Source organism: Phocoena sinus, chromosome 19 (genome assembly GCF_008692025.1).
Source record: "Phocoena sinus isolate mPhoSin1 chromosome 19, mPhoSin1.pri, whole genome shotgun sequence".
NCBI lineage: Eukaryota > Metazoa > Chordata > Mammalia > Artiodactyla > Phocoenidae > Phocoena > Phocoena sinus.
The window spans coordinates 3,035,360-3,048,310 of record NC_045781.1 but is presented as its reverse complement, the minus strand read 5'-3'; the positions used below and the strand labels follow the sequence as shown (position 1 = coordinate 3,048,310).

Here is a 12,951-nt window from a genome sequence, read left to right as displayed (position 1 = left end):
TACCGGACAGGGTTGTCAATAAAGTTTTGTCGCCTTGGCAACCGCTGGCCCAGACGGGCGGGGGGAAGGAGGTGCGCGCGCATTCACCCCCCCTCCCGTCCTCCCCTGCTTTCTCCCTCTGGTGGTCGAAGGTTTCGCCACAGAAAAAGAACAGGGAGGTCGCGACTCTATGGTGACAGGCGGAGACCTTAGCCAATGGAAGCATGAGTCGCTCCAAGGCCAACCAACCACATACGGGCTCTGGAGCAGGCGGTACCCGCCCTCTTTCCACTTGGACCCAAATAACCCGACCCAAACCCGCGTTTCTCCCGGAGCGACGGCGCTTTCGGCCAATGAGGGTGTCGACTTTGGGCCGTGGGCGGGGATACGTCTCCATGGCAGCGCCGGAAGGACAGCGGCGGCAGCCACTGGGTGCAGTTGGCGGCTCTCAACAGCAGCGAGGGCGACACGGAGTTTTTTAGGGGCGCTGACCGTGGGGCGGGCAGGGAGGGGCAGAGCGGAGTCCGGCCAACGGGAGCGGCGCAAGCTTCAGAGCGACTGAAGAATGGCGGCGACCTTGGCCAATGGAAGGCCGTGACGGCCGTTGCGAGGCGGGCCCGGCTGGGCAGACGGGAGGCGCGGCGACCGTGTCTGAAGAGAGCTGGAGAAGGCTGTGGGAGGTGGTGGCAGCCGCAGCGCGGGCGCCTGAGGAGGAGGAGGAGGAGGAGAAGCGGGTGAGGGGCGGCGCGGGGCCCGACTTCTGAGCCCCCTCTCGGCCCCCGCCCCGCGCCGCCTTGGCTCCCGGTCGTCCCCAGCCCCGACTGTCCCCCTCCCCGCCTGGCCCCTCCTCGTGTCCAGGCGCCCACGTCTCCTAGCCCTTCGGCGAGCCTCAGGCTGCTCTCGGCGCCCAGCCCCTTTCCTGTGCTTCCTTACCCAGGCCCCGCTCTCGCGCTCCAGGCCCTTCCCTGGACCCTCAGCTCGCCCTCTGACTCTACACTCCCCTCCCTGGATCTCAGGCCCTTCTCCTGCACTTTCCCTGCCTCCCCAGGCTCCTGTCTGCTTCCCCCAATTTCCCTCTGGACCTCAGGCCTTTGCCCTGGATTCTCACTGTCTACCCAGATCCTTCCCTGGAGCCCAGGCTCTCTTCTCGCGGCTCTTCTGTGCTCCTCCCTGGATCCCTAGGACTTTCCCCTGTCCCTGTTTGCTTCTCCAAGCCCCGTTCTGGAACCCCTAGGCCCCCCTATGCCATCTCAGGACCCTCCCTGGACCTCCAGGTCCTTCTCTACTTTCGTTGGGCCCCTGGTCTCCCTGCTAGCTTTCCTGGGATCCTCCCTGGATCCCCAAGCCTTCCCGCAGCCCTCGGTCTCCCCCGCAGGCACCCCCGCCCCTTCTCCCTGCCCCAGCTCCCTCCCTGTAGTGTCCGTATTACCCGCTTGCCCCTCTGCAGCTTCCGTTCTGTTCCAGCGCCTTCCCGCAGCGCCCCCTCTTTATTTATCCCCAGCCTGCGTGCCTTCTCGACCCCCTTTCCCAGCTGCTCTAGCGCCTGATCTCTTTGCAGCTCCCCTTTCCTCGCCGTCCCCCATCTGCTCTCCCTGAAGTACCGTGGTGTCGGTGCCCACCAGGCCCTCTGCAGTCGGGGTTAGGAGGCTTGTTTTGTTTCGTTTTGCTAATCCCCGTCTTTCTCCTCTTTTTTTATGGGCCTCTTCTGCCTCTCCACACCGTTCCTTTTCTCTCCCCCCCCTCCCCCCGCTTTGTCCTCTGTGCCCCTCCCTCCTCCGGAATCCTTGGAAAGAGAGCAGGTGCTGGGATCCTTCCTCTGCTCTCCCTCCCCTCACCCGCCTCCGACTCGGGCTGCCTGGGGTTTCACCCAGAGCCTTCTGAGGACTCCCAAGGGCTGCTGGGGATGGGGGTGGAGGCCAAGGCCAGGAGAGAGTGGGGATGGGCAGAGGAACAAGCAGTTCTGGTTGGGCAGGAAGCCTGGGCTTTTTCCTTGGTGAGGGCCAGAGGTGGAGCTGCTGGGTCCCCCTTGACTTCCACCTCCTGCAGGACTAAGCCTTTAGGGTTATCCCAGACTGCCAATTAATCAGCCTTCCGTGGGCCAGCTGGCACGTTTGCGCGTGTGCGTGTGTGTGTGTGTGTGTGCGTGTGTGTGTGTGTGCGTGTGTGTGTGGTGTGTATGGGGGTCCTGGGGAATCTGCGTGTGTGTGTGCACGTGGCGGGGCTGTCATAGGTGGTTGGAGGAGATGCAGCTACTAACGATGGTGGCTGGCATTTCTTTGGGGATCTCCCCATTGTCAGAAGCACTTGTTGCATTTCATCTTCACCGAGAGCCCTGTGAAGTCAGTATTGCTTTTCTCCCTGCTTTATAAATGAGGAGACTGAAGGGCTTGCCTAAGTCTCACACAACCTATAAGTGACATAGAGCAGGCACACGCCCGGGGCACCGCCCCTGCCCCTGCCCTGAGCTCTCCACTCTCTGCAGGAGGCAGCATGGTGCCTGGGGCACCATGGGCCCCGACAGAGTGACAGCCAGGGAACTGTGTGAGAATGACGACCTCGCCACCAGCCTCGTCCTGGACCCCTACCTCGGCTTCCGCACCCATAAGATGAACGTCAGGTGAGGCGACCTGGGGGAGGGCGACCGAGGGCTCGGGACCCCTTCCTTCCACTGCCACCCCTCAGCCCCATCCTCCTCTCAGCTCCGAGTGGGGGTGGGGGTGGGGCCTGGGAAGGCCCAGAGGGAATAGGCCAAGGCCCTGGGACCCAGGCGTGCCCTCTCCCCCAGCCCCGTGCCCCCCCTGCGGCGACAGCACCACCTGCGCTCAGCGCTGGAGGCCTTCCTGAGGCAGCGGGACCTGGAGGCTGCGTACCGGGCCCTGACGCTGGGAGGCTGGATGGCCCACTACTTCCAGAGCCGGGGCCCGCGGCAGGAGGCTGCCCTCAAGACCCACGTGAGGGAGCCCTTCCCTTCCCTCCCCTCGGCCCTCGTGTTCTCCCCGTCTCCTCTGCCTGTCCTGGGTCCTCCGCCCTGTCGGGCAGACCTTCAGCACAGCTCCCCGGGACTCCCTGACTTCCTAGCCATTGGGACCATCTGAGGCAAGGCTCAGAGAATCCTAGGAAAGGAGAGCTGGGGGGCCCTCTGAGATGGAGTCTAACTTCTTCATTTGACAGATGAGGAAACTGAGGCCCCGAGAGGGGAAATGAGTTCCCTGAGACCACACAGCGAGTCAGTGGCAGAGCAGGACTAGAACCCAGGAGAGAGGGCCGAGGACGACCCTGCCCCACGTCCTCACCGTGCCACCCCTCACCTCCCCCAGATCTATCGCTACCTCCGAGCCTTCCTGCCTGAAAGCGGCTTCACCATCTTGCCCTGTACCCGTTATTCCATGGAGACAAATGGAGCCAAGATTGTGTCTACCCGCGCTTGGTAAGAGGGCAGAACATGCCTCCCAGGGCCCCAGGCCTGACAGGAGGCATTCCTCCCTGGGGGCTGCTGGGGGAGGAAACCCCCTCCCTTCTGGAGGAGACTGGACACTCGGGACAGGGCCATGAAGATGTCTGTGTTGAGAGAAAGGAGGCCGGGTCTGGTCCCCCAAGACCCTCCTGGCCCACCACGGCCCTGCTGGGAGATGAGATCCCCTCGAGACCCAGGCTCTCTGGGGCTGCCAAGAAAGGACTGATCTTGCACCCAGGACTGTGCTGTCTTTTTTTTCATCCCCACTGGAGCCCCTGCTGCGTAGCAATCGCTGCTGGGTACGGGGCAGGACCGTGAACAAGAGGACCCTGCCCACTGCTCACATTCTAGCGGGAAGGCAGGTGGTAGCTGAGTGAGCACACAGGGCTGACCACAGCTGCTCAGTGAGTCCTGAGCCTGCCCAGGAATTTTGAGAGTGTTCCTGGGAGCCAGGCCTAGGCTGAGGCCCGAAGGATGAGCCAAAGGGTCTAGTGAAGAGTGCGGGGGCGCCTGTGGGGACTTCCGGGCAGGACTGGACTGCGAGAGGCCGAGGCAGTGGACACTGGAGGCTGGAGGAACCGAGAGCGGGAGAGGATGCGGGTCAGGCTTTCAGGAGGTGGAGGGTGCCGCGCCTGCGCAGGTGTAGAGGCAACGGTGGGTGAATTTCAGATTTGGGAGCTGGAACGCGGTGGCTGGTGCGTCCCATCGATTCTTCCCGCCGGAGGCCTGGGATGAGGGGCCCCTGTCCCCAGCACTGGTGGTCAGGGAGGTGCTCACAGACCCACCACCTGGCTTCTGGGCAGGAAAAAGAACGAGAAGTTGGAGCTGCTGGTGGGCTGCATCGCAGAGCTGCGGGAGGCGGACGAGGGGCTGCTGAGGGCCGGGGAGAATGACTTCAGTATCATGTACTCCACCCGCAAGCGCAGCGCTCAGCTGTGGCTCGGCCCGGCCGCCTTCATCAACCACGGTGGGGACGAGGAGGGGGCTGGGGGGGCCGGAGGGGGCAGTGGGGGCGGGGCCGGGGGCGGGGTGGTGCGAGGAGCCAGCGGGGGAGGGGTTGAGCCCCGGCTCTCTGGCTCGCTGACCCAGTTCTCTTCTCTCCCCGCGACCCCCCAACTGGCTCCAGACTGCAAACCCAACTGCAAGGTGAGACCTGGGGACCCCCGTTCGCAGGAATGTGCACGAGGGAGGGGCTTTCTGCTCGGCGAATAGCCAGAAACTGTCCCGGGTCTCCCCATCTGACAAAGTAGTTTCCCACCCCTGGCTGTGCAGCACTGGCGCTTGTGCGATTGTCAGAGGAGGGAGGGGCTCTGGTTAAAGTCACACTGGAACCCAGGCTGCCACCTGCTGGCCGCATTCTCCCTTCTCTGAACCTGGGCGGGGGGCTGGGCCAGTTTGGCGGGAGTGTGGTGATGGGGAGACACAAAGTGCCCCTGCCTGTGCCATGGGCCCCGGGCTTCCCAGGGAGACACCCACGGCAGCTGTGATAGCAGGAGGCTGGGGAGGGCCTCCTGGGGTGGGGTCAGAGCAAGCGCTGCCCTGGAGGACAAGGACTCTTCCTGATAGGAGGTTCTGGGAGGCCACCCCCGACCCTGTGCTGCGTGTGGAGCACGGAGCAGTGAGAGAGAGGAGTTGTGGGGAGATGGCCCCTGTAAGGCCTTGGGTGTGCACCCTGCCAAGTGTGGGGCTCACCTGGCCGCACTTGGGACCCCAGGGGTGTGGGGAGGGTTTGAGTCCTGGCTCTGCTGCCCTGGCCCTGTTTTCTCTTCTCGGATGGGAAATGGGGAGAACTTGCCTCCTGGGACAGTCGTGAAGGCTGGGTGTGTGGCAGCGTCCTGTGACTCTGCACACTGTTCCGTGGGTTTCGGGGCACAGACGCTGGATAGGATGGAGAGTTGAGCAAAGCTCGGTGAGGTGGGGGTCAGCCACCACGTGGTATGGAACCGCAGGCTGCATGGAAGTGACGCTGGAGCCAGGCGTTGAAGGAGGAGTAGGATTTTTCTAGGTGTTGAGGGCAAATGGGGCTGCTTTAGGGCATCTCAGAGGGGAGGCGCCACACCGGAGAGCAAGGAGGCACAGTAGCTCCCGCCTCGTGTGTCAGCGTGAGCTGGGTCTGCCCCATGGAGGCTCCCACGGAGTGAGTGAAGGGGGCTTGGTTCTCAGAGGCCCTGGTGCCGCTGCTCTGGGAGCTTCGGGGGTGGGCCTGGCAGGTAGCCTGGGGCAGAGCTGTATAGGAGGTGATGAGGGGCAGCTGGGGTCTCAGGGAGGGAGGGAAAGAGGACACCCAACACTGCCCGCTCGAGAGGTGCCGGCCAGTTGTCCTGGCGTCAGGTGGGTGGGCGGGCGGCCAGGGGCACTCCCAGGTGTGTGTCAGGCTAGGATGGACAGATGGGTGGGAGTGCTGCCTCTCCCAAATGGGGAGCTTGGAGTCAGGAGCAGGCAGGCGAGAGGGGTGGCGATCCTGGACTGGGGCTGCGGGGTGGACACAGGCCTCGGGGAGGGCAGGCTGCAGAGCCAGGCAGAGGCGCACATCTCGGCCACTGAGGTGCAGGTTGGCAGGGTGTGTCAGAGGAGCCCGAGAAGGAGTGCTGGAGGGAGCAGTTCTTGTGCACGGTGCCAGGGGCTGGTTAGGTCATGTCCTGCAGGGAGGGTGGGAGCCAGCAAAACGGGGGAGGGTCAGGGAGTGCATGCTGAGGGCAGGCCCTGGGCAGGGCTCTTCCCCAGGCTCCCGGCGCTGCCCATCCTAGGGGGACCCTTGAGGCCAGGGTGCCAGGCCAGGCGGGGTGGAGCCAGGCCACTCCCAGGACAGGGCGCTGAGCCTCCTGGCCCCTAGTTCGTACCTGCAGATGGGAACGCAGCCTGCGTGAAGGTGCTCCGGGACATCGAGCCAGGGGACGAGGTGACCTGCTTCTACGGCGAAGGCTTCTTCGGTGAAAAGAATGAGCACTGTGAATGCTACACCTGCGAGAGGTGGGGATGGCCTGCAGGAAGGGACACGGTCCCTGGGATCCTGGGAACCAGAAGTGCATCCTCAGGGCCCACCCCTCCCTCCCTCCTCATTTCCCTCCCATCCTTAGGAGAGGCGAAGGAGCTTTCCGACTGCAGCCCAAGGAGCCCCTGCCGCCCCGGCCCGTGGACAAGTATGAGCTCCGGGAGACGAAGCGGCGGCTGCAGCAGGGCCTGGATGGCCCCCGGGCCTGTGCCCACCCACCCCCGCTGCGCCGGGACCTGTTCTGCGGTGAGTGTGGGGCGGGGACCCTGTCCTGTTGGCCTGTCTTCATCAGCTGCCCCCCCAGCCCCAGCCCCTTCTCTGCCCTCCTCTCGTCTTGTCCCTCCTGGTACCCCCACTTGGTCCCCCAGACAGAACCTCACTCCTGAACATCCCTCTCTTCATCTGTCTCCCTCTGAAGAGCATCGGGCAGGGGTGGGGGTGGGTGGCGGCTGGCCTGAGCAGGAGCTTTTCCCCTCTGAAGAGGCCCTGCTCACACAGATGCCCTTTTCTCTCCCCACTCCCCCTCCCTTGGGCCTCCACAGCTGCCTGCCAGCCCCTGCGCCCCCCGCCCTGCGGCGCCCGCCCCGATGCCTCACCCCTCTGGCTCCAGTGGCTGCCTCAGCCCCAGCTCCGGGTGCGCCCCCGGAGGCGCCGACGCCCCCAGCCCCGGCGGGCCCCGGCACCCCCCGTTCTCCGTGCTGCCCGCGTCTCCCTGCACCGATGGGGAGGCTGTGGCCCCCACTGCTGCCTGCGGGCAGAGGCCCTAGTGGCTCTGGGGCTGGCCGCCCGTGCCCGCTGGGCCCCCCAGCAGGACTGGCACTGGGCCCGGCGCTACGGGCTGCCTTACGTGGTACGTGTGGATCTGAGCCGTGTGGCCCCGGCCCCGCCTGCCACTGCCACTCCCGTCCCTGCCGGGACCCCAGGCCCCATCCCCATCCCCAAGCAGGCCCTTGCCTTTGCCCCCTTCTCCCCACCCAAGCGCCTGCGGCTGGTGGTCAGCCATGGCTCCATCGACCTGGATGTCAACGGTGATGGGCCGTGACGGGCTGGACAGGGAGGCCCAGGCTGGGAGAGGAGGGCGTCCCTCCTGGTCCCCTCTGCCCTGAGTTCTCAGTAACCGACCTCCAGAAGGAGCTCTTGGACCTCTGGGAGGGCGTTGACTTTCAACCCCAGCACAGCTCTGACCCCCGGGGCGGGTTGGTTTGGACACCCCCTGGGGATCTGACCCCTGACCCTTCGTGACTGCTGACCCCTGAGCCACCCCCATCCTAGCAGGGAGCCCTGGCCATTGCCGCCCTCCCACCCCAGCCCCAGCCTCAGGGCTGAAGGAGCTGTTCCCTCCCCACCCGCCTTCTGCCCAGGGAGCAAAGCCATAAGGGGTGGGGGCCGCCCCATGGCTTCTCCAAAGAAGCCCAGGCCTCGGGAGGAGGTGGAACTGACATGGGCTGGCGCTCCCTAGACACTGCCCTACAGAGGGGAGTCAGTGTGCTCTTGGCTCTGTGTCTGAGGTGGGGGGCGACAAGGGGGCGGCCAGGGGCATGTCCCCACCACCCCCGTGGGTCTCAGGGAGGCCGGTGCGACCTCATCTTTCTCATGGTGCTATCCCTGGTGCTACTGGGCTGTGGGGGCTCCCTCCCCTCCCCCACGCCAGAATGGGGTATGTTGAGGGATTGGAAGCACTTGAACTTTCTATTTTATTTTATTAAAACCTTGTCATAAGCAGTGCCCTGGGAAGCATTTCATCGTGATTTACATTTTGAAGTGATGTCCGTTGGGAGGGTGAGACCCTCCGCCTTGCTGGGGAGACCAGACCGGGAGGAAGCAGCCCAGACTTTGGGCCCTGAAAGCTTTGGAAGGGTGGAAGGGCAGTGGGCTCTGAGGATGGCCGAGTACAGAGGCGCAAACTGTGCTCATAAAGAATGCTTTCAGTCCCATCTTCTCACCCAGGTGGGGAGTCTCCCCATTTTTCAGATGAGATTAGTGAGGTCCAGCAATTAGAGTGACTTGTCCCGGGTCACCTGGGGCCAGATCACCCTTGTCTGAAGTCAGAGCCCCTCCCGGACCTCACGTGTGTCATCTCGGTTGGCCTGGCTCTGTGAGGCCAGGACAGTGAATCTTCTTGTTTCTTCTGATCCAGTTCAGTTCTCAGTTCTCCAACCAGGGATTCAACCCGGGCCACAGCAGTGAAAGCCCAGAATCCTAACTACTAGGCCACCAGGGAACTCCCCCCATCTCACCTCAACCCCCATTCTACAGAAGGAAATACTAACAGCTTACAATCAGTGAGTGCTTCCTGGTACCAGGCACCCGCTGCAAAGTGTCTTGTGGATATGTTTTTTTTGTTCATTGAGGCCTCACAGCCATTTCATGAGGACAAGCCAGGAATGTCTGAGGGTCGTGTGTGGGCTGCAGGCCCCAGTTTATCTCCTCCATGTCGACCGGCCTTGGAAAAGTTTACCCTGGAGGCTGATGAGGCCAGGCCATATGCATGAGGGACATGGGGGTGCTGAGAAGAGGGGGTGAACACACATGGAGAGGCTGTAGGAAGACTTGGGTGGGCCAAGGAGATGGCCCAGGAAGGGGCACTTCCACAGTGGACCTGGGGGTGGGGATGAGGACAGTTCAAAGCAGGTAACTTTTTTTTTTTTACTTTAAAATTCATATTATTTATGTATAGCCTGCTTCATCCCTTTCAGAATGAGAAAATGTGTCTTTCTTCCATGCAGAGCCTACTGAACCCTCCTAGTTTTCTCCCTCAGGTTAAAAACGAGGGAGAGGGCCTCCCAGTCAGCAAGTGGTAACGAAGAGAATGAAGAGAGATGGTTGACACAGTCGCTAAAGAACTTGTCCCTCTAGACAAGCAGAAATTCATGGCTTCTCGGCAAATATGACAGCAGAGTAAGGAGGCTTAGCCTGGATGGACATTGGAGGTTCCGAGAACCTCCTGGAATCCTATTTCAAATGTAGTAACTGCGTATTCACAGGCGTGTTCTTGGCGCAGAGCGTTTAGAGCCTTCATCCAATTCTCAAAAGTGTCTGGAACCCAAAACACGAAGATTAGAAACCAGTGATCGGGGTCTCTCACTCTCAACACTGCTGCTGTCTTGAGCTGCTAATCCTGTGTCACAGGACGAGGAGTGGCCTCTCAGGCCTCCACCCACGAGTTGCCAGTAGCATCCCCTTAGTGGTGACAGAAATATCTGTGATCATTGCCAAATGTACCCCTAGAGGTCAAAGCCAGCCCCCAGTGGGAACCACTGGGCTAGAGTGACAGGATGACGGGGAAGGAAGACCTCCAGGACAATAACTACAGCTGACGCTGGTCGCAGGTTCTGTGCATCTGGCATCAACCTTCACAGCAGTGCTACCAAGATCACCCCCCTGCCTTTGCAGGTAGTCGGGAGGGCAGGCACGTCTGCCTGAGGCCGCACAGCTGGTACGTGGACAGAGCCTGCCTTGCTGCCAGGTTTCTGCCTCAACCACCAGGTAGATGGAGCCCCAACCACGATAGGGAAGTGAGAGGAGTGTGTGTTGGGTCCAGTGAGCTGGCGGGCCCTGGGATGTTTGGGTGGAGCTGGGGCTTGGGAACCCCAGGGGGAGGGTCGAAGGGTCAAGGCTCAAGCTGAGAACCCCGTCATACACTTGGGGGCCAGAGCAAGGAAACGGAGAATCTCGCTGGGGGAGGAGGAGGAGGGAGTTGAAAGAAACAGGAAATAATTACAGGCCAGAGTCTCAGGAAGCCCCGCACTCTGCAGTGCCTTCCCCAAAGCTTTCTAAGTTCCCCTCCTTGGGTTACTGGGACGGCAGGGAGCCCAATCCTGGATCCCATTTCTCCCCTTGGGGGAGCTCTCTGATGCTTTTATCCTGTGCATGGGGCTGACCAGATGCCAGCAGGAGCTCCAGGGCCCTGTTGATGGTGTTGGTCATCCTGGGGTTGCTGATCCAGGAGGACAGCTGACGATCGGTCACCCCCACCTCCAACATGATATTGGGCACCAGAATCAGGCCGACATGAGGACTCTGAGTGCCTCAAATTATTTACATAGAGAACCCACACACCCTGAGGACAGCTGCACTGGACACTGTCCTGGCTTGTGACACAGCATCACCCTCCCCACGGCCCTGTGAAGTCTAGGTATCGTTATCACTGTATTTTAGGTGAGAAGGCCACAGTGCAGAGGGCTTAGGAAGTTTGTCTGGGGCCACAAGGCTGGCAAGCTTCAGGGCCAGGACTTGAACCCATTCTCAGAGCTCAACCAGGCTCTGAGATCCTTGGGATGGGAAAGAGGCAGACACCAGAGGGGAGGCCGGGGCCGTGCCCACTGGAGACTCAGGGCTTGTTTCAGCAGTGGCTTCCATGGGAGGGGGGAGTGGGTGGAGACGAGGGCCAGAGCAGTGCCTGGAGGGTTCATGGAGCAACGGGTGAAGGGCACCGAGTGGTTTTGTGATTTTGACCGGGAAGCACCTGACCCTTTCAGTAGACTGGGAGGAAGGAGCTGCAGAGGGAGGGGAAGAGGGTAAGTGTGCGGTTGATGGGCTGGGACTGGGAGGGGGTAGCAGGGAGAGGAGGAGGAGAGCAGGGATGCAGGTTGTGAGGAGGGATGGGGAAGTCAGTCTCCTTTGTCCCGGGAGGCTGTTTCGGGACAGTGAGCTTGACATTGGGGGTTTCAGGATGTGGGTGGGCAAAGATGGCCCAGGAGCCTAGGAAGAGGTGTTCAGAGCCAGAGTTTGGGGGCTGAGAGTGTTGGCCCAGCCAGCTGGAAGTGAAGTGGGTCTGGCCCTGCCCTGGGTTCAGGCATCCATAGGGCAGTGGTGGTCAGAAGGGAAGCCAGGAGTGTAAGAACGTCCCAGGAGTGGTCAAGGGATGGTGGCAGGGATCCTGGCCCCAGAGGGAAAGAAGGGGGAACTGGGAGGGGCTGCTGGCCCACAGGGCGAGAACACACTACCAGCACTGGCGCTCTGGTGAGGTCAGGAGGCTGGATGTGGCTGCACAGGTGTCAGGCCTTGTGCTTGGATGCTACCTGGATGACCTCACCAAGTGCTCAGACAGCCGCCAGCCCCATTCATTCGGTGACTCAGAGCTGCCTGGACTGCGTGGCATCACGGCTTTCCTTCTTTCCTGCAGCAGCGCCACCTCTGTGCAGGCCAGAGGTCTGCAGGTCGGGGGAGGTCACATGAACGACTCACCCCCTCCTGTAGCTTCCAGCCTGTCTGTCTGAGTCCACACCCCATGCCCTCATTTGCCCCTCTGCCTCTCAGGTTGTGGTCTGAGAGAGGGGGCCCGGGGCCAAGGTTTTGGGTGGAGCCATCCTGGGAGATGGCACATCTGGGGTGTGCCCTGGGTAGGGGGATGAGGGCAGCATAGAGGGGGTGAGGGGAGTGGATGGAGCCAGTTCTCCCCTGAGCTTACCCAGTCCCTCCCATCATTCCACCCCTCCTGATAACGGGATTTTGCACCATCTCTGTTGACAGCTGGGGAAACTGAGGTGACGCAGGTCAGGAGGTTTGTCCAGGGCCACCCAGTAAGTTGTCATATGATTAGTAATAGCTACTTTTGAACCCTAGGGTTGAATGGAGACCTCATGAGATCACTTCAGGCAGAGTCTGGGGGTCCAGTCTGCCCCAGGAGACTGACAGCTTCAGGCAGAAAGTCAAATCCACCACCCCGCTGATGGCCAGGACTCATGCCCATCTAGGTCAGGCTAGAAGCCCCAGGCTCTGAGCTCTGTCAAGGGTCACTCCTCAGCCTGGCTCGGGGTGGGGGGGAGGGGGGGAGGGAGGTGGCTGGAGAGGTGACATTTTTTTTTTTTTTTTTTTTTTGCGGTACGCAAGCATGTGGGATCTTCCTGGACCGGGGCACGAACCCGTGTCCCCTGCATCGGCAGGCGGACGCTCAGTCACTGCGCCACCAGGGAAGCCCCGAGAGGTGACATTTTGAGGGGCATCTGGAATCAGGATGAATCTCAGCATTGTGGTCCCTGAGCTTGGCTGAGGGCAGGCCCAGAGCCCGAGTGGGGCGGGAGCGAAGAAGAATTTATCCTGGAGCTCTGAGCGTCCTGGAGGAGCTCGCAGTCAGGAATGGGCTGGCAGGAAAGACTGAAGTGACGTGTGTTTGATCAGAGGAGAAAAGGCTGCTCCTGGCTGTGGACAGGGCGCTCCAAAGACCTAGGGGACCAGTGCAGAGCACCCTGTTGGGAGGGGCTCATGTGATGGGGTTGGGGATGTACTGGGAGGGATGTGGAGTCAAAGGGGACAGGGGAGTGAGGGAGTGGTGGCAAGCCGGGAAGGGTGGGGAGCAGGGGAGGGAGTGATGGGGTCAGCGCTGGGTGGTATATAAAAGACTCCTTGGAACTTGAGATGGGATGGAAGGGGTGGGGCAGGAAGTCCAGGAGCCAGCTGGGGAGGTGGTCCAGGAGGGGAAGAGGATCCTGAAGGAAGAGGTGGAGGGAGGACTTGGGTGACAGGTACCTGTGGGGACTGAGAGGCAGGAGGACCCTGGAACCGTCCTGGTGGGCAAGTGTTGGGA

General features: G+C 61.8%; 1 protein-coding gene across 2 annotated transcripts; it reads left to right on the top strand.

The window, feature by feature from the left end:
- Positions 1-521: 521 nt before the first annotated feature.
- On the top strand, positions 522-9,453 carry KMT5C (lysine methyltransferase 5C). Of its 2 annotated transcripts, none has more exons than XM_032612823.1 (9): positions 522-713; positions 2,462-2,596; positions 2,765-2,930; positions 3,297-3,406; positions 4,237-4,400; positions 4,560-4,579; positions 6,267-6,403; positions 6,511-6,671; positions 6,968-8,150. In XM_032612823.1, exons 2-9 carry the CDS (start codon positions 2,487-2,489, stop codon positions 7,465-7,467), a joined length of 1,368 nt encoding a protein of 455 aa, XP_032468714.1. In that variant the 5' UTR covers positions 522-713; positions 2,462-2,486; the 3' UTR covers positions 7,468-8,150. The 2 variants fall into 2 exon arrangements, with proteins under 2 accessions (XP_032468714.1, XP_032468715.1); XM_032612824.1 differs by lacking the exon at positions 6,968-8,150 and adding an exon at positions 9,185-9,453 and having other exon boundaries at positions 527-713.
- Positions 9,454-12,951: the final 3,498 nt, after the last annotated feature.

Bases quoted from the DNA above. Each gene is read 5' to 3' on its own strand.
- KMT5C (XM_032612823.1), top strand. From the start codon at position 2,487: ATGGGCCCCGACAGAGTGACAGCCAGGGAACTGTGTGAGAATGACGAC. The intron at 2,597-2,764 runs GTGAGGCGACCT...CCTCTCCCCCAG, and splicing joins ACCCATAAGATGAACGTCAG to CCCCGTGCCCCCCCTGCGGC. The intron at 3,407-4,236 runs GTAAGAGGGCAG...GCTTCTGGGCAG, and splicing joins ATTGTGTCTACCCGCGCTTG to GAAAAAGAACGAGAAGTTGG.